Below are 21,462 nucleotides of genomic sequence, written 5' to 3'. Positions count from 1 at the left end.
ATAAAACTTTAAAATGCAGCTTATAAAATCTGAAGCAGAATGATCAAAGTAGGATTTTCACACCAAAAAAAATCATTGAAAGGGTTTGACAAAAAACAGTATTTCTCAAAAAAATGATCATCATATTCTCCGAGGTTTGTGACTGCAAGCTAGCCACATCAGTTTCATGATTAATTTGCTAGAGCATCCAGTTTTATCTGTATGTCACTGCAGCCAAAAAATTTTTGGCTGAAATGTTGGATTAGTTATTCCTGGAAACTTTCCCATCAAAGAGATAAATTAAGAAGTTTGAATGAAGATTGATGATCCAACTGCTCTGAGAACAAAGTTATTGAGAACCAAACACTAATAAGTGGTAGTGTTCCCAAATTTGGATTCCTTAAAAGACTTTTCAAAAAGATACAAGAGTAGTGACAAATTAAATCCTGTCATTTCTTACATAAGTCAGCCTCAATTCTGAAACTGACCCAGAGGATATAGAAATTTAAACAGGAGTACAAGCTAAAGTACATCAGCAGCAAAATGAAGCTTTGCCCTGAATGACTTTATCAGCATCTATCATTGGCAATTAACCAAATAAGCTCTTTTTTTAGGCTAGTTTTATTTTAAAATCTACAACTTCTGTCTGTGTCCATTCTCCATAACTGCAGCATAATATTTGCTCATGGAAACTTTTATTGACATCTTGGAAGGTAATAACGTTCAGTGAATAACTGCTGATTTGTGACAAATCTATGTAAACATACTCAGCTTTAAGTGGCTAATTATGGTACAATCCCAAGAAAATGGATGAATTTTTCCCTCTGGAAATATTTAGCCCAAAATAAGATCTACAGATAAATAACTATCTCCACTAACTTGCTAATTGATACTGCATCTGATAAAGAGATTTTCTTTTCTTTTAAAGGATAGAAAGAGGTTCCTAAGAGATGTGCTATTTTCTTCTCTGTTACTTCAAAGCATTACAGAGCAAGCAGAGTTTCGGATTGTTGTGGCCCCAGCTGTGAATGAATCTAATTTGGCTCTTGATCACAGAGTTAATAAGCTTAGTACTCTGTATTTCAGGGCATAAGTCCTTGGTCCCTCAAGAAAAGGTGATTGTAAAGAAAAAAAGAAACACCAAAGTGCCCAGTTACTTCCTGTAAAATAATCTGTCCATTAACTCTCATGGTCAGTCCTAGTTCAACCTACCATAATTCATTTGTAAGGCATCGGAAAAGATTTAGTCTTTGTTCCCATCTCTTGGAACTTTTGCATGGACAAAGGCCTTCAGTTACCCAAAGTGTGGTGAGAACAGACGTTTTGAAATGTATGCTGATGTGAAATGCATCCAGACTTCTATTCTCGCCAAATTAATTTCCATTGTCTTTAGAAACTGGATATCACTTTTAAAATTCCAGAAATCTAATAAATGCATCTTCCTTCTCCAGTCCACTTGTCAACAAAATATTGTCAGTATGATTTTGATAGGAATAGATTTCCGATAGAAATGCATTTCCTGGTACTGATCTAGAAAGTCTCCTCGCTCTTACCTGGGTAGCACAGGATTGTGAATAAATTCGGTTGGCTCCCGACCTGGGCATAAACAAACCCCCTTCAGGAATACCATTCTTCGACTCACAAGACTAAGGAAAGGTTCAAAACATGCATCCAGAGGAAAGCTGGATATTTTTTGAAAAGGTCTCTATTCTATGAGAATAAATGGAGGCCAAGAACAGGTTGCAGTCATTTAGTACACTACATTCTGCCACCATGTGGGGTGTGACAACCAAATATCTCCATTGCTCTTAATATTAACTCTTGTTTTGAAAGTTTTTTTATTAGATGTTGGTGTTTTAATCATAGATGGAGAAGAAAGCATCATTATTCATATAAAAAGGGAAGAAAAGGACATAGAAAGCATAGAACAGAATGTTATTGAGGACAGTGCCTCAACATTGAGAGCCTTATATAAAATTTCTTTCTTTTAAAGGCTTAGAAACTTCAAAGATTAGGGAACACAGAAAGCAAAGGAGATTAGCTATGGGAGGGTGAATTTTCTCTGCCTGGGTTCCAGCCTCATGCAGGTATCATCAGGATGGCTGACCCAGGCCCCTGAGTTTCTGTGTCTTCCCACACCTCCTGCATCACTGCATTTCTCCTGTGGCAGGTGCCCAGCTTTTCTACCTAACAATAGTGGAATCTGGCTCACTCAGTGACCTACAGAAAGCTCTTGGTGCCTCCATCCACAAAGCGAGGCGATTATATAAATTATGCAAAATCACACTAATCTCATACTTCCCTCATATATTTTTTATGGCCTAAATTACAACAGAAACCTGCTTATTGGCAGAGAGATCACTCCACATAAACGTGATCTAGGGCTCAAGGGCAGGGGACCATAGCTGTTTAAAAAAATCAAAACTGAAAACAAATGCACACCACAAACTCCTGAAATAATTTGGAGAAATGTCAAGTTAACTCTGATTTGAAGTGGGCAGAATAAAGTTCCAACCGAGTGGAAGCTATTCATGGTAACTTCAATCCAATAAGGATTCTGTTGCCAGTGACCCCTTATGGAGACTCTCTTATATAAAAAAAAACTCACATCCAGACTTGCTGGTAAACCATCTACTTATAATCTAGGGTAGGAGTCACTTTTTTCTTCCGTGATTCAAAATCATATCAGAAAACACCATCAATTCATTATATGTAGTAAGTTCCTTCTAATCAGGTCATAGCTTTAATTAACATAGGTCATATAGCAGAACTTTTCCATTAACTTCTAAAGAGCAGAAGTGATTCCCCCCTGTGCCCTGGCAGAGCTCATCCTTCAAAAAGCATTCTGAACTCTACTTTCCAAATAGGGGTGCAGTTGTTCTGGGCATTGGCCCACAACCTGTTAAAGTGGAAATGGTATGTTTGCTTTGTTCTTATTTGCTTAAACCCATTCACTTTGATTTTCCCTTTTATCCTTCATTTACAGTCACAGGCTCAGAAGAGGCCAGAGGCCAGTTCTGCATCCCATTTACTATTGAGTTTGTCACTAGAGCTGACAGAGAACTTCATAGGAGCCGCAAACCCTGGTAGTCAACCAAAAGAGACTGACATCTGGGTTTCTGCCTCAAAATATGTAATTAAATTAAAAAGTACAGCTGTTTGAAGAAAAGAATAAAACTCATTCTAGAAAACAGAGCAAGTATCAATATATCTTCTTTTCATGGCTATTATTAAAATGAAGTAAAAATCTCACCAAAATAAGCAGCCAGAAAAGTTTTTCACGCAATTAAGCAGTAGGCACCAGACTGTCCTGCTGAGAGTACAGAGTAAAGTCTGAAGAAATCTCTTGCTGCCTAGCTAAAGTATATTTGCAGCTATACAAAATAAGAGTGGTGAATTCTCAGCACCCTTCGTTGGTTGTCTAAGGCAATGATAACAACATAAACAACCATCATTCAATTGCCTATTATGTATGGACCTAGTGTGGTACAGATACTATTTCTGATCCATACAGGGTACGTACTGTTTTAGAAATGAAGAGATAAACACTTTAACGTTTTCCAACATCGACTGAGCATCTACTACAGCTTTTATTCTGTGCTAAGTTCTTCATATGCATTATGCCATTTAATCTTCACAAAGTTAGGGGATTTGTTCCAAGTCAGGAGCTAAGGAAGCAGCTGACAGATCCAAGGTCCAGTACCGCCAAGCCTCTGTGCATTCCACCTACCACCTCTTAGCTAACCCAAAACATGCAGACATGGAACATTCTAGCCCTGTGGGGTAGAAGGAGTCCAGGTGGCTGCCTCTGCTTTGGGTCTGTACAGTCTTCAAAAGTAAGGGCGATGTCTTGTTTGCCTGTGTACCTTTCATGCCCATCACAATGCTCCACCACACAGTGGATATGGGAACAATATTTGTTGAGCAGAAAATTTTAAAAGAACAGTGTACCTTGAGGCCAAAGGTAAATCCCCCCCCCCAAACACACACACACACACACACACACACACACACACACACACACACACAATATAGCCAGTTCTCACAATCACATGGGGAATTCAGAAGAGGACCAAAGGAGACAAGATAAATACAGAGATGGAGACCAAAGGAGAAAGTAGAACTGTTGTGCTTCCCAAAGTAAGATCCTCAGGATACCTGCAACAGGAGGATCTGAAATTTTTGCTGAAAGCATGAATCCACAAGTACAATACCAGATATATGCAAATCAGGGTAGGGATCTGGGCAGCTACACTTTTATGCGCTCTTCAGAGAATCCTTAAACACAGGAAAACAAAAAGGCAGAGGGAATAGGAAGTTGGAGTCACTGGTGCTGAAACTGAGAATTAGATGCCCAGAAAGGAAGACCTGCTATTATCTTACCTAGAGAGGACTGATCTTTTACAAACAATCTGCCTCCTGGGACACAGCGGTTCACTTTGATAACTGATTGAGGACTGGTATAGTAAAAGGGAAGGGTATTTAGAATCTGAGTGATTGTGCAGGGAACAGAGGAAACAAGTCTAGTAATTTGACTTAAAAACCAAACATCCTGTGAGAAGGTGGGGGTAAAACATAAAGCATCTTTTGTTAACTAAATGCACCTCTCAATTAAATCACTGGATTGTTTCCCTTGCATTAAAGGCTGCCTTCCCCTGGCCACTTTTCTGGCCACTTCTTATTTGAAATAGTAACATTTCTGCAGCAAAGAGAACAAACAGTCTTACTTGAAGGGTGGAGGTAGATAATGTCTTTCACTGTGAAGTCTCGGGACTGAGCAGCTTTCAGACAATCAGCCAGCAGGCTCAGGAGCAGGAGCCAGGCCAGAGCAGGGCCAGGTTCCATGGCAGGCCACGTGTCACTCATACAGAGGGCCCCAGAGTGGGGACTCCAGACGATGGGAGAGAACTTGCACCTGAAATATGAAGAAAGACGCATCTCAGTGTCCAGCTGGAGAATGCCACAGGAGCCTTGGCTGGGCTCCCATCTGGCTGAGACAGGCTGGGGAGGGACTGGGAGCCCAGTGCACAGGAAAGTGAGGAGCTATGGGGAGAAACGTTCTAAATGGTAATTGTAGAGCACTTGGAACATTCCAGTCCAAATCTATTCTTAATCAGGTTGCTAAAGCTCCACTGGTAGCAATCCCTTCTAATATCCAGCAGAGATGGTATCAAGAGAGAACAAATTTTAATGAAATCCAGCTATTTTTGCCAGGAGGCCAAGGGATGGATGCCAGAGAGCAACAATAAATAAGTCAGGTACAAAAGCTCAGAAGCATTTCCTTGATAACGTTGTGGACCAGGCAGGAGGGTGCAGCCTTACTGGGTCATGGCCATGCAGAACTGTACGGGATACACTTTCAGATTCAGAAAAGAAAAGAAATGTAAGCTGACTTCTGCCAAGCCAAAAAGTGTCTCAAGAACACAAATCTTCTCAATATAACTAATGTTTGTTGGTCAGATGCCATTGAAGTCCTTTACAAATATAAATTGGTTTTCCTAATAGCCCTATACGGAAGGCATTCTCATTATCTATGATTATCCCATTTTGAGTCAACTGAAATCCAGCAAATAAGTAGAGGAGCTGCATGAAATCCAGGCAGTATGGATTTCAAGCCTGAGTTTTTAACGTCAGGCCACATTGTGTGCTTCCTAAAACTGACTCAAGGTATATAAACAAAATTGATGACATAAGTTCAAGTTATTGTTTAACACTAAGTAATCATCTACTGCTTGTCCTTTATTCTGATTTTATGCTTTTCACTCAAATTGAGGGCAGTAAGAATTTGTAATAGGGTCAAACCATCCAGCTTACTCCAAATGCAGAGCTATGTCCTAATTTGCACCTGCTTGCTATTTGTCTGCTATCTTCTTAGCTTCCCACACAGCTTGCCCCTCATGTTCTACTATTGTCCAAGGACTGTCATCTCTCTTTCTCATGCAAGGGTCAAGGTTTCGATATTCATTTTATTTCCACCTGGTTTAAAAACCATAATGTAGACATTCTGTTTACAAATTTAATACAAATGTTTAATAAGATTTTTTAAATAGCCATAAACTTTTAAATTACTTTGTAAAAACAAAGAGTGACTAAAAATATTATGAAACAGACACTCAGCACAGAAAATCCATGTGACCTAATGTGATATCAAAAGGTACTACAAAGCAATATTAATCAAAACAGAATGATAAAAAGTGTGACAATAAGTTTGGAAAATGGAGAACTTCAAGGAGCCCAGAAATGACCCCAACTCTATATCCTGCAAGAAATTTTACAAAGTTACAGAACAGGGAAATATAAAATGAATTGTACTTTAACAACTTGATTAAAATTGTAAAACAAAAATTAACTAAAACCAAACAATGCACAATACACTAAAATTGTCTCCAGATGCATTAGTGTGTTCATTATTATTATTTTTTTTAAATACTGGTAAGTCGTTAGAAAATATAGCAGAGTCCTGCTTTAGTCAGCTTTTTTCCCTACTGTGACTAAAAGACCTATTCAGAACAATTTTAGAAGATGAAAAGTTAATTTGGAGGCTCATGGTTTCAGGGGTCTCTGTCCATAGACAGCCAGGTCCATTCCTCAGGAACCTAGGTGAGGCAAATATCGTGAGAAAAGAATGTGGTGGAGGGAAGTGACTCATGTGATGATCAAGAAGCAGAGAGAAACTCGTCAAATACAAAATATATATCCCAAAGTTACACCCCCAATGACCCACCTCCTCCAACTACACCCTACTAGCCGTCAGTTACCACTCAGCTCATCCCTACCAGGGGGTTAACTCATTGACTGGGTTAAGGCTCTCACAACCCAACCATTTTACCCCTGAGCCTTCCTGCATTGTCTCACACATGAGCTTTTGGGGGATACTTCACAACCAAACCACAACAAGCCCTTATCACCCCATCACCGCAGAACAATGCCAGCCTGGCCAATCCCATGCTCACTCTACCATCTTCCAGTTATGATTTGGTTCTCTCAGAAAACTTGCATCCATTGGCTCTTGGTCACTTGATAAATATGACTTTCTCCTTGGCTTGGAGATGGCCACCTTCTAGCTCTGTCCTCTCATGGCCTTTTTCCAGATGTCTCTTCCTCTTCTTTAAAGGACACCAGTCCGTACTGAATTAAGGCCCCACTTTTATGATGTCATTGAATTTTGTTCATCTTTGTAGTGGACCTTTCTCCAACAATAGTCACATTCAGAGCTGCTAGAGATTAGGGCTTCAACATATAAATTTGGGGTGACCACATTTCATTCCACAGCACAGGATTTTTTTTTTCCAAACATTTTCTGTGACACGGTATGTCCCAGAGAGATTGTTAATAATTTTACAGTGGAGTAAATGAACTGAGGTATCACAAGAGGTGTAGTCTGCTCCCCAGGTGGTGGGGCCATCAGCACCCACAGGCTAGAGCTTGCGATGACTATCTTTACTTCCCCTGTAAAATGTGGAATCTTTGCCTCAGACTCTTCTAACATCCCAAGGGTGGTCTCCTGCCCTCTGCTTATTGCCTTTGCCGGCTCATCCTGTGGTTTTCCACAAGAGATGAAGGTTAAAAACATCATCAAATCTGCTAAAAAGAAAAATAAGATCCAGATCCATGCTACAGAATAATACTTCATTTGAAGTCATATATATCCTATATCTATCTTATGATCCAAAATATGATCTGTTAGGGTGTGGAAAGTATCATGAGGTAACATTTTAAAACCCGCAATATCAAGAAGATGGAAATCTATCTTTATAGCAAAGTAAATTAAATAGTAATGTAAACTCCTGGTAGAATTTAAAGTTAAATGGGTGAGGATTGAGTATGGCGAAATGTTTGTTCCAGTTACTTGGGGGGAAAGGGAAGAACTTGTATAATAACGTGGTATCACTTTAATTTACTATTTCACTCTAATCTTTTGAAGAATTTTCCATTTTCACTTCATAAAAAATATTGTTTTGAAATTGTTTGATATGCCTCCCCTCCCCACCACATCACTTATCTATCATCTAATCAGTGTTTATAGATATTTAAGTGCAGAACTGAGAGACAGTATGGTACTCGATAGCGCCTCACCTGTGGTGAGATAAACAGCCTGGGTTTGAAGGTGTTAAATACTTATCTCAAAAATAACGGAGCTAAAGAGTTCAGTTATACAACTGAGGTTCAGCTCCTCCTAGAAGTTTCTTTTGGTATTCTCTGCCTACCTGCTAAGACTTGCTTCTTCCCAGAATACTTCAAAAATGCACATCCACTTGAAATTTTTCTAGTCTCTTCTGCACTAAAAATGTAGGTAGAAGAATTTTAGTAGGGAATTATCTGAGTTTTGAAAATAAACAGAATAGGAAGGTGATCATTGTGGTTGACTGAATGATACACCCTCTGGGACATAGAGATAGAAATCCCCAGCACACTGGGAGGGGAAAAGGGAAGATATAGATGTGAGTAAGTTAGGATCCTGAGATGGGCAGATCAGGCTGGTGTCTAGGTGGGCTCAGTATCATTACAGAAGTGCCGTGAGTCAGGCAAGAGGGTCAGAGTCAGCAGGAAGAGGTACAAGCATAAGGTTGGAATGATATGAGGGAGGGGCCACAAGCCAAGGAATGCTGCAGAGTCTAGAAACAGAGAGGAAGGGGAGCCCCTTCAGAACCCCCAAAGAAACCAGCCCTGCCCACACCTTAACTAGTCCAACAAGATTGAGTTTAGACATCTCACTTCCAGAACTGAAAGGTAATCAATTTGTGCTGTTTTAAGCCACTAAATTTGTAGTAATTTATTACATCAGCTCCAGGAAATGAATACACCATTTTAAAATCACATTTTGTACCACAGTATATTTATGAATAGAAAATAAAAGTAAAACTACATTTGCATTTTTATAGAGTTCTTTAAAATTTTCTTTCTGGATTTTGAGTCACTCATAGAAGCATCTGGTTACTTATTCACAGCTTCATATGGATCAATCTACAACTTTCACTAACTAATGATACTGACTATAGCAAAAAAAAATGATAATAATAACTTAAAGTTCAACTTCCATTGGAGCAGAAGACATATTACTATGTGAAAACATAAATGTCTACACACAGTTAATTCCATTTGCTTGTTTATGCATTCAATCTGTACAAAAGTCCATTTGGAGCCTCAATATCATCTACAGGATGGATCAAACTCTGATTTGCTTTCTGCATACACAGACCTACCTTGCTCTTCACAAGCACTGAATGCCAGTGTGGAACTCACAAATTCTCACTCCCCATTTAGCAAGCTCAGTAACTTCTCAGAACAGACTACAAATTCTCCACCATTGCCACCAGGTATTAAGTGCAGGTTTTATGTCTAGCAGCGTATATGTGTGTGTGATACACAAACACACTGTGGGTTATCATTCCTGTCTTACAGATGAGAAAGCTGAGCTCAGATAAGGGAATGACTTGCTCAAGATCACAAAAGGTCCCTAATTGGAGATCTGAAGCTAGTTCCTTCAGCATCTGTAGCTAAACACACACTGATCAAAACTTTGACATTGATTTCTTTCATGTGCTGGATGGTGAGGAAAGCTATCTGGTTTTATTTTGATATAATTTCACATTAAATATCAACCAGTTGCCAACCTAAGTTCTTTTCTCTAATGTGTAACTCAAAGTCAACATCAGTGCTTCACATATATCAAGCTCTGCAAGTGACATGTTTTTATTAAAGCATTTCTCACCCACAATATTCCTTCCAGTTAATGATTTAAAGGTCTCTCTGCATAATACTTGCATCAAACATTATGCATCTGAATGTCATCTGCATTTAACTCTATTGCAACCGCTATAGCATGACCACCCAACCTCAGATCTGCATTTTACGGCCTGTATTGAATATGTGTGACTAACATGCAGAGATTAAACGTTAGACTGACTGGGTTTGAAACCAAGCACCAATACCTACTTACTATGCAGCCTTGAACCAAGTTACTTAATCACTCTGTTCCTCAGGTTCTTTATCTGCAAAATAAGGATACTGCCTATCTCAAAAGTTTATTTTGAAGATTAAATGAGATAATATATGTAAAGCCCTCAGAACAGTGTCTGACCCACACTTAATGACAGGTGGTAGTTCCTAATATGTTTACTATTGTTTTGTCTAAAATCAGTGTAGCTTCCAAGTAAACATGGTAAAATCAATTTTGTTCAATGCACAATTCACTTTCCTTAGGTTGGAAAAATGTAAAAATTCCTCTAAACTACTAAGTATGATGAGTCAGGATCTATGTGTCTCTTCCACCTTGACCTCTGCCCCAGAGTCACCAAGGCAAGGACCAAGCCAGCAGCAGGGATGGAGAGGTTAGGAGGTGGGGGAGTGGGGGATGGAGAGGGAGGTCCCTCCTGCCTGCCAACCAACATTTAATGTGCCTGAAGCTCATTTTAGACCCAGGTGACTTCCCATCAGCCCTCATCAATGAGACGAATGGGAGGGTGCTGCCCTTAGACACCACACCACACACCCCCCCTTATATTGCTGTAGGCTAGACTACAAGGCAGGTTACACCCCCATTCTTTCACATGTACTTTAACTGGATTCTACTTACATAAAAGTATTGATGAAGGTCAGGAGCTCCTACCTTATATCCCTTTCAAGGTACACGTCCTGTGTGTACATGCACACACAGCCCTCCTGATGATGGATTATCATGGGTAAAGTTAAACCAACTATTTCATTCATTACAAGAGATGAGTGTTAGTCAGCTTGCCATTATTATAACAAAATATCTGAAACAAACAACCCTAAGGAAGAAAAGTTTGTTTTGGCTCACAACTTCCAGAGATTTGAGTCTATGCTTGGCTGGATCATATGCTTTGGGACCTATAGTGAGGCAGAGTGTATGGCAGGAGGCACATGGTGAAGTGAAGTTTCTTACCTCATGGTGCCCAGGAAGCAAGGAAAAAGAAGAGAGGCTAGGGCCTCAAGTCTCCTTCAGGGGCACATAAAACCCAATGTCCTACTCCTTCGACTAGGTCCTACCTCCTAATGGTTCCACCATCTCCCAATAGCACCACAGGCTGGCAACCAGCCCTTTAACCTATGAGCCTTTGGGAACACATTTCCAAACTATACTAGGATCCAGCTACAAGCTGAATTCTTTATCCCTGATTAGGTTAGCATGGGTTTCCAAATTTGGAGGCCTTAATTTTTTTAACCATGAATTTTATGCGTTTAATGGGGGGAATTTCTAAATTCTTAAAGTAGTTGAATCTCAATTCTCCCAAAAGTTTACCCATAAAAATCTTTCCTTCTTTGGAAAGAAGGAAAACTAGGTCTTTTGGGGCTTAGATATGATTAGTAAAGGGCTCAAAGGATAGATATCAAAATGATGTATAATTTTAGAAACTTTTAATATCAATTTGCATGCTCAAAATTTTTTAATGAACATGCAGTTTTCTATATAGAGGAATTTTAAAAAATAAATTTGAGGGCTGGGATTGTGGTTTAGCGGTAGAGAGCTCGCCTAGCACGTGTGAGGCCCTGGTTTCGATCCTCAGCACCACATAAAAATAAAATAAAGATACTGTGTCCAACTACAACTAAAAAATAAATATTTTTAAAAAACTAAAAAATAAATTTGACAGAATTTTACTTTTTATGTACAAACTGTTTTTTTTTTACTGAGGTAAAATTCACATAATATAAAAGTCACCATTTTATAATAAGTGATATTTGCTATATTCCTATTATTGCACAACCATCAGCATTATCTAGTCTAGAACTTTTCTATCACCCCATAAAGGAATCCTGTACCCATTAACAGTCACTCCTAATCCTTCCTCTCCCATGCAGTAATGACCACTACTGGCTTCATACAATACACGGCCTTTTTTGGTCTGGTTTCTTTAGCTTAGCATGTTTTCAAGGTTCATTCATATTGAGATTAATCAGTATAATATTGCATGAATATACTGTATTTGCTTATTTATCAGATGATGGACATTGGAGTAGTTTCTACTTCTTGGCTATTGTGAATAGTGCTATTATTAACATTCCTGTACCCTTTTTTAGGGAGTGACCATATGTTTTTGTTTTCTTGGATATATACCCAGGAGTGTAATTGTTTATTTCCTGTGTGGTTAACTTTTTGAGGAACTGCTAGACAGGGTTCCACTGCAGCTTTCCATCAGCAAAGTACAAGTGTTCCAATATCCTTACCAACACTTTCTTTTTTTAAAAAAAAATTATAGCCAATCTATGGAATGTGAAGTGTACCTCACTATAGTTTGATATGCATTGTTCACGTGACTAATGAGGTCGATCAGCCTTTCATATGCCTGTGTGTCCACTTCATTGGAGTAATATGTGTTTAATTCTTTGCCCATCTGTTAATTGGGTCATTGTCTTTTTATTATTGAGTTCTTTCTATATTCTGGACTCTAGCACATTCAGATAAAATATATGATTTGCAAATATTTTCTCCCATTCTCTGTTGTTTTTTCACATTTCCAATGATGTCCTTTGACACACAAAAGATTTAATATTGAGGAAGTCTACACTTTGCTTTTTATAAATATAAGTTTTGCTCCCTTGCAAAAGTCAAGTTCAACACAGCACTAAAAAGAAACACCTGCATACAGTGCACAGTAAAATAACTTATCTACTTTGTAGTGGCCAAGGCTATATTTTCCGTCTTTTTTTTTCCATGAGAGAAATAGGATGGGCAGGACCATTTATTAGTATCACCAAAGCTTACATTCCGACAGTCAATCACGAAGCACCGCTCACTCTATTAGTATTTTCCAGGAACTGAAAAATGAAAGGTGAATGGCATGCATTCACAATTAGTCTAACAGTGACTGAAATATGGGCTCTGCTGAGGGGGATGCAGCCTTCTCTACAGATTCCTGGGAGCAGATGGAACTTTAATCCTCAAGCTTCACAAATATGATGCTGGACATGTGCTGATGACACAAAGGGTCTTTTCTTGGATTTCAGTGATTTTTTTTTACCTGCAGTCCACTGTGCCTTTGGACTGTTCTAGACATTTAGAAAATATGCTGTCTTTCCATTTTATGATGCTGCTGTTTGAATATGCACTGTGGATCCCATCCCTGAACACAGCTCTCTTTATGAAGAAGTACACTCTCATTTTCACAGCTCTGTGACCTTTCATTTGTTATTTATGAGCTTTTTGCAAATCTAATACCACTCTGACAGATTTAATTTGTGCTCTAAATTACCTTTGCATGAGTTACTCAACTGCTGATTTTATTCCAATGGATTATTTGCTACATTCAGAAATAGAAAAAAAATTATTTTGAGATCTATTGGACTTCTTCACTGGAGAGAAAGTTGAGAAGAGCTGCATTCTGAATTTTCACTCTGGGAATGGTAGTGGATAATATAAAGAAGAATTTTTACACTAGCTCTAGAGGTAAAGTGATAGAACTGTAACCTAGGTCAAGTTTTATAATCTATACACTATTTTATATTGTTATAGTTTAGATATGAAATGCCCCCCAAAGACTCATGTGTTGAAGGCTTCGTCTCCATTGCAACAATGTTCAGAGGCGGGGCTTTTGGGTTGTGATTGGATTATGATGGGGTTGATTGGGCTATAGCAGGTGGGGCCCAGATAGAAGAAGAAGGTCACTACAGGCATGGCTCTGAATGGTATACATTGTCCCTGATCCCTTCCTCTCTTGCACTCTCTTTCTCTCTGTTTCCTGGCTGCCATGAGGTGAACAGTTCTGCTTTGCCACACCCTCTCAAACATGATGCTCTGCCTCAAACCAGGCCCATAACTGTGGAGCCAGAGGACCATGAACTCAGACCTCTGAAACCTCTGAAATAATGTGCTAAAATAAATCTTTGCTCCTTTAAATTGATTTTCTCAGATTATTCTGTCACAGTGACAAAAAGGTAACTAACACCTGTGTAGAGTCCTTAAAGTAAACACTTCCACTCCTTAAATTGGTCACCAGAAGAAAATTAAGCACTTATGAAAGCCTCAATGACTTAAGAACATTGTACTATAAAACAAAACCTCTGTGCTCAGTCAATGTAAAAACAATTATGAAGTATTTGAAGATAATGAAAATCTAAATATGTTCTAAAGGCTATTCAAATTGAAATTGGAAATGGCTAATATGAAAGCATAGTGGAATTCTGAGGTTTAAGAGATCATGGCAAATCTTGATTTAATTTTGACTATGTATAGATAAATTGGTGGTGATCTAATGACCAAAAGAGTTAATTCGACTCCTCAAAGTATAAACTAAAGTCATGTCTTCACGAAGTTAAATCTACTTAAATCTGACCACTGGTACACCTCTTACAATTTGAGAATTGCTCAGAATATGTGGTAGTTTAAAAAAAATCTAAAAAATTCTTTGACATACTTCCATTGAGAAATGGAGACTACATCCTCTGCTCAAGTCTGTGCAAACTTTATTAATCAGTTGACCAGTGTTGTAGAAATTACACTATGTAACCTCTAAGACAGGTCATAAAAGATGATGAAACTTAAACTGAGTGCTCTGGAGCAATCACTCATGCCGAAGCCCTAGATGCTATATAATCAGTCTCAGAACCTTGAGGCTGCCATGATATAAGGAAGCTCAAGTAGTCCACACAGAGCAACAGAAGTTACCTAAAGACAGGGAGATGCCCAGCCAGACCCTAGCTTCTCCTCTCTTCTCTCCACCCTACTATTCCAGTTCTAACCCCAGCCTGATTGCAACTAAACAGAGACTCTCAGAACAGGCTACACAAGCCCTTTCCACATTCCTGACTCACAAAAACATGAGCAATATTAAAATGCTAGTTACTGCCTCCAGCCACTAAGTTTTGAGGTGAATTGTTAAGCAGCAATCCTGGAACATAAGGAAATAGAGCCAAAAAAGCAAAATAGGAACTTTAATTCAGCTCATAAAGATAATTGCATTTTTCAGGGCACATTCGTTGTAAAGTTCGGAAATCTAGATCAAATAGGCGGTAACCAAAGCTGGGACTGGGAGAAAAAGGGACAATTTATAATGTCTCCTTAACTATCCAGACACAGCCAGACTTTTAACCCTGTTTGCAGAATTCATACCTCAACTTCACTCTGCCCTCCCCCTTTTTGCCCTTATTCTACCTCGGGTTCTCCCAAACTATGGCTACCAGCAGCACCAGAAGCATTCAAAGGAGTCTCTTTCTCAGCTGTTTCTGAGATGGGGATCTTGGATCTATCACTGGCCAAGATCATTTGACATTCCAATTGGCCAACTGACTTCTGTTACTGTTATTGTCAACTTCATTGGAATTACATAGTTTGAGAGTGGGGAGGTACTGGTTTCCAAAGGAAAATCCAGGTGCTGTCATTTGAAGAAAGCAGCCTGGATAATGGAACAGGAAAGTCACACAGATGTCCACTGCTATAAACAATATAGTATTTGAAATAACTCATTAGCCTGAAAGTGCAAAATAAAGTTAAAAGTAGCTCAAATGAATGTTTCTGCAAATGCCAGAAGATGGGAATGTTACCTAGCAACATGATTTTCTTCTCTTAAAAATGGAATATCACTCCATTACAACTTTTCAAATCAAAACACAAGGTTGAAATAATGAAAATCCAGTTATAGTGTGTGTTTGGAATCAGTTCTGTCCTCCACTCTCCCTTTCTTATGGAAATGGGTCCTCCCCTGATCCCCATCACACATGGCTATAGGGGAGCTTTGTGACTCATCACTATTGTTTGGTCCAGGGTTGGATATCTGATCCAACCAGGGAAATCAGAGTTTTTCCTGTATATTTTTTCCAACTGCAATCAAACAAAGACAATAAGCCCTCTCTGGTGCAAGAGTCAAAATAGGAAGCTTGGGTATATGTGTATGCCATGTTCCTTTCCCATGTATAAAAGAATAAGAAAAAGAAGTTTACTGCCTGAGATATAGAAGAGCCCCAACTATGTTCAATCCTTGCATTGTGGTTAATTTTTAAGTCTTCCCCTAATTATTATAGTAGCCGCAGTATTCATACAACAAATACTGCTTTTGCCCAAACTAGTCCAAGTTAGTTTTATCCTTTGCAAAGAGGAGTTTCGACCAATTTGAAAGATTTTCACAAAGGTCCAGCCACCAGCTTAAATTTCCCTACATAATGAATGCCCTTTACACTAATTCTTCCTTCAGACTTATCAGCTAAAAGGTTAGAGTTGGCTTTTACAATGTCAGTAATGGTGAACTGGCCAGAGAGAACTCCTTTTGGATTTCTTAAATACTTAATGCTTTATCTTCACATCTGCAGGGAGACAGATGTTCAGACATTTCTCGTCTCAATTGAAGATTTACTTTCATAAAAAGCAATGCTTTAAAAATATGTTCATTTCTTTTTCTGGAACCCATCGGCAAGGCTAGACTTAGAGGGAAAAGCTGCCTTTCTGTCTTGTCCCAATCTGATTGAACAGTCAATTGCATCAAAAAAGCTTCAATTCCCCAAGGATAAACAATGTCTGGACAAGGATGCCCAGCAATACATTCACATTTCAAAGGATGCTGTATTTACTCCAGGAGCTTCTGCTCGTTGGTTTCTTCAACTCTAAGGTTCTTGAGAACCAAAGAAAAGGCATTTTTCAAGTTCAAATAACAGGAAGAGAATGGAGCCAAGGAGCACCCCACTTGGGAATCAACCTTGTTTGCTACAGCCTGCCAGTTTTCATTTACTCGGGAGAAGGGTGACAGTTTGAAGAAATCCTTGTTTTGGCATCTTTTATTTAACTTCTCTGTTTAAGAATACCATATTTTCATTTTACTTTTTTTCTAGGAATTTTTATTCTAGAGACCTTCCCAAAATGTAGAAGTATAAAATATACACAGAAACAATATGAGACTTATAAGTAGATTTAAATCAAAACCAGATTTGCTCTTATGTTCAAAATAACCCAGTTCTAAATCCAGCGTTTTGATTATGAGGCCATATGCCTTCTGTCTCTTGATCAAAGAATGGTTACCATAGCATTATACAGAGGGAATCTTCTCTTTATTTGGAGTGTGGCATTCATCTTTCTTCCACTAATTTTAAGTGTTTCCAAAACTTTAGAAACATGAAAAAAAATGTTAGTAATAATTACAAAGCAGACACTGCCTGCTATCAGTCTATGGAGATAGTCTACACAATTAGAACCAAGTTTTATTGGCAGGGACCACTGCATAGTGTTCTGGGCTACTCTGTTTTGGTTTCAGGGAGCTGGCTCCTGGGTTCTGTTCAAGGCTTGAGGCCTGTTTATTCCTACACATCACCCACACTGCTGTTCCTGCTATGCTCACTGGCGTTCAGTGCTCCTGCCCCTCCTGATACCCTTACCGTGTTGTCCAAAAGCTATATGTAAATAAGCAACCCCTACTGTCTTTAACCTCTTAATGAAATATTCTTCCCATCACTTTGTGTTGTAGTTCAGTTCACAGTGAACATCCAGCTTCTTTGGGGGCTATCTGCAATGGAGAGAGTTCATCCTCCCAAGCCCCATGGCTCCAGCGCATAAGAGGAGCCCAGAATTCTTTTCCTTCTCACTCCAGCTTACAAATTATGTCTCTTTCTCTTCAGCCTGTTTCTTCTCCTCATCTCAAAAGCCAAATCATTTGTACTTTCAGCTAGCTATCAAAGAGGGGATAGAGAACATGAAGATCATGCCTCACCTTCAAACATTAAAATCACATAACCTGGTCTCAACTGTCACCCAGGATGGAGAAGAAGCAACTCATGCTGAGTCTTTGGTCCTGTCTTGCATGGATCAGGGTGTTGCCCATGGTTCCATGTTCCTTTTTGCTTCTATGCTTTTTCATTCACACACCCACTCATCACCCTCCATGGGGCAGGCATAGATAATATCTATTATATGTTACTGTTAACATTTCCAGCTTACAAGGTAACAGAGTCAGTCTGTGCTCTCTTCTTGTAGGATTTGTTTTTTTAATCAAACAGCCAACATCAAAACAAGAGCTTACAGAAAAACCCTGTGGCCAAACCTCATTTTCAAATTACTGGGTTCCTTGGGAGCTAATTTCTAAATTTTAAAAATTGTTTCTCCTTTGATTAAGAATATGTTTTCATAGCAAATCTGTCCATGTACTTGTCCTCCAAATCTCCGATTCCTTGAGCTATAGAAAATATGTCCCCTAAGGGCTCAAAGACCAACAGTGTTTCAGAAAGGGAGCTAGGATTAGGATTGGCTAAAACACTCTAAATTATAACTTGACTTTTCAGGCATGCTTAACTATTTTGCACAATTATTTAGAGTTAGGAAGGATTTCTTCATCCTGAGTTTGAAGACAATGGAATGCACCCAATGAATCCCAGCTCTATCACTGAGGTGAGCATTCTTCCTTGATAACACACTATCTTCATTTACAAGTCTTCATAAATAATCATTATTAAGGAGCCTATTATTGTAGCAAAATAGAATACAATAAGATTTTACATAGTATTCACTCAGGCAGAAAAGGCTATAGGAGTTATTAATAAGAGGGTTATACTTGATAATAGAAAAATTTTGGTTTTGCATCTAGACCAATTCACTTTATAGAAGCAGGGGGGGAAACTGAGTAGCCTCTTATGAATAAGAGAATGAAGCATCTAAACTGACTCTGCCCCCTGATTGCCAGTACTGAAAGAGTCAAGTGATATTCCTATTCTGATTCCTCTGTTGTCTTCCTCATTTGGTAATTTCAATTCATTCATTCATTCATTCATTCATTCATCCATCCATCCATCCATCCATCCATCATTCTCCATGAGGCAGGCATAGGTAATGTTATCTGTTACCTGTTATTAATATTTCCAGCTTAATACACAAATTCTTAAGTGCTATAGGGAAAATCATTAATGCTGTTCTTAAAAGTCCCTATGAAGGGTGCTGAGCACACAGAAGGAAATGTTGACTTGCGAGTATACAGGGAAGAGATGAGTTTGAGCTATTTAGTCAAGAGTGGACATGTTTGAGGTTGGTTGTGAGGATGGGTAAACTATAAGTTACCAGGAAGAGAAACCAGGTAACACAACCTCATGAACCCTATATGGGCCTCTGGGATTGAAGAAAACAGAAAATGAAACCCAATAAGACATCCATAGTCTTTTCACATTCAACCAGGGCAGCATGTCTAGAAGAAGAAAGAAAGGAAGAAATGAGAGAGACAGGGATGGCACACGACGTAGGGGACAAGTGCTAGTTGTGGATTGCTTCTGATTCAAAGTGATCCATTGGTGCTTACCAGATTGATAACTGAAACCCAATTCTGGCTTCAGGAAAATCCTAAGACTCCAATATTGTCTTTGAGTATGGACCTTGGGGAGGAGGGGAAGGTACGTGCTCCAATGGCAATGAGAGGCATCAGAGCTGAGGAAAGAGGGAATCTTCAAGGCTTCCCGTGACCTGCCCCCAGCCTCTCCTCCCTTAACATGACATGCTCAAATGATAGAACCACAAGGCTTGGGTTTCTAAGGCACCACATGCTTCTCACTCCATGCCTTGGCTGCTGATGTTCCCCTTGGTGAACTTCCACTCTACTTAACGCTCAGTTTGCAAGCCACATCCTTTTGAAAGCCTTGCCCCCCATCTTCTACCTTCCCACAAGATCAATTACAACCCACTTTCTCTGTTCCTGCTGTATCCTATCTGTGGTATTGAGAGGTCTTATTTTATAGCTTTATATTTTGATAGATTTGAGTTCAAGTCCTAGCTCTGCCACTTGTTAGGACTGTGATCTTGCATACATCTCAAAATGGGACTTTTAATATTTATCCTATGTGATATAAATTAATATAGCATATGCAATTTTCATTAATTACTATTATTAGTAACTTGCACTAGATTATTAAGGTGACTGTTTCTCCAACTAGATTATGAGCTCCTTAAAGGCATGAATTTCATAGACATCATCTAATTTATGTTTAGGTTCTCAGCACCTAGTACACAGGAGGCATGTGATAGCAGGTGTGCTAAATAAACTAATTGTAAATAGAAATAATCACAATGTAATAATTGTTTTCTAAAATAGAGATATTTTTGTATTTTATATCACTGACACACATATGTATGCTTGCTACAGGGATTCAGACAAAGGAAGAATTAGGGGGTTATTGAGGGGAATATAAGAAGTTATCTTGAAAGGGTGACATCTTTTAAAGATTCTTAGTGTCTAGCCTCAGGGAACTAAGTTATTTTAACTTGAATTACTAGAATCCAAGGCAACAATTAAGAAAAGTCTTTAGGAACTAAGCAGACACTGAAGAGGTAGCTGTGTGATCTTTTTCTCACAGAAAAACTGACGTTAGCCCGGCACAATGGTACATGGCTGTAATCCCAGTGACTCGGGAGGCTAAGGCAGGAGAATCATGAGTTCAAAGCCAGCCTCAGCAAAAACAAGGTGCTATGCAACTCAGTGAGACTATTCTCTAAATAAAATACAAATATAGAATTGAGATGTGACTCAGTGGTTGAGTGCCCCTGAGTTCAATCCCTAGTACCCCCACCACCCCCCCCCAAAAAAAAAGAAAGAAAAACTGGTTTTATGACTTTTCCCAGGAATCTTTGGTAGATCATAGTACAGTCTAAGAAAAGGATACATCAATCCAGAGTACAGTGAAGCATCTCCATGTCCCTACAGAGAGCAGGCAAAACTAAGTGGCTGATCTTGTGTCTTCAAGTAATAGACTTTTAGGGCTGGCCTGGATCAGCAAATGGTTGTGGTCTATGTTTCCCAAATCAAGCTTATTCAGAGGCGTCCATGGGAAATGCTGAGCATTCAGAGTCATCTTTTGGTGAATAACAATGCACACCAGCACATTCAAAACTCTAAAAAGTACTGCAGTGAAGCAACCTCTGTGGTTTTGCTTAACCCAGCACTTTTCACTTACTTGGGTGGGTATACACCCTTCCCAAAGAACTTTGTTTTTTTCTTTTTGAAATCAATTAACTAGTTTACTTTTCTGGGGAAAAATAGATCATTGGGAAACTCAGTATCAATTCAAATCATGCCATTTTATGCATGAATAAATTGAGGCACAGAGTACTTATGGTATCTGTCCCCAGCCAAAATGTTGGCAAACCAATAGAGTCTCAAATGTGGCCTTGTGTCCCAACCACCCCATCTAGGATATTTTCTACCCTGGCCTGCTATGCCACAGAGGAAATATTCTCAGTTCTAAGCCTTGCTTAAGTTCAATAAAGAGGTAGGAAGTACTCTCAGTTTGTGATATAAAGGATGATAAAAACAAACAAACAAACAAACAAACAACAACAATAATAACAAAAACTACCCCAAATCTACATCCCATCTATCAAAGTTCTCCCCACCTACAGTAATATCATCACCAAGTAGAAATGTATTCAGTTTCATACCTGTTTTCTTTTAAAACCATAATATAGTAGCACCCCCTTGTCCACAGTTTTACTTCCTACACTTTTGGTTTTCTATAGTTAACAACAGTCCAAAAATATTAAATGGAAAATTCTGGAAACAATTCACAATT

The 21,462-nt window shown here is 38.8% G+C and overlaps 1 protein-coding gene across 7 annotated transcripts in view; it reads right to left on the bottom strand.

Annotated features, from left to right (window-relative positions):
* The window catches only part of Lypd6 (LY6/PLAUR domain containing 6), a 139,196-nt gene that overhangs the window by 24,400 nt on the left and 93,334 nt on the right, over positions 1-21,462 (bottom strand). For all 7 annotated transcript variants that reach the window (XM_040294291.2, XM_040294292.2, XM_040294290.2 and 4 more), the window contains one exon: positions 4,707-4,894. In XM_040294291.2, coding sequence (XP_040150225.1) covers positions 4,707-4,845 — 139 coding nt within the window. In that variant the 5' untranslated portion in view covers positions 4,846-4,894. The remainder of the gene's footprint in view (positions 1-4,706; positions 4,895-21,462) is intronic.

Source organism: Ictidomys tridecemlineatus, chromosome 7 (assembly GCF_052094955.1).
Source record: "Ictidomys tridecemlineatus isolate mIctTri1 chromosome 7, mIctTri1.hap1, whole genome shotgun sequence".
In the NCBI taxonomy this organism is placed as follows: Eukaryota; Metazoa; Chordata; class Mammalia; order Rodentia; family Sciuridae; genus Ictidomys; species Ictidomys tridecemlineatus.
The sequence above is the reverse complement of the archived record's forward strand: the minus strand, read 5'-3'. Positions and strand labels throughout refer to the sequence as shown.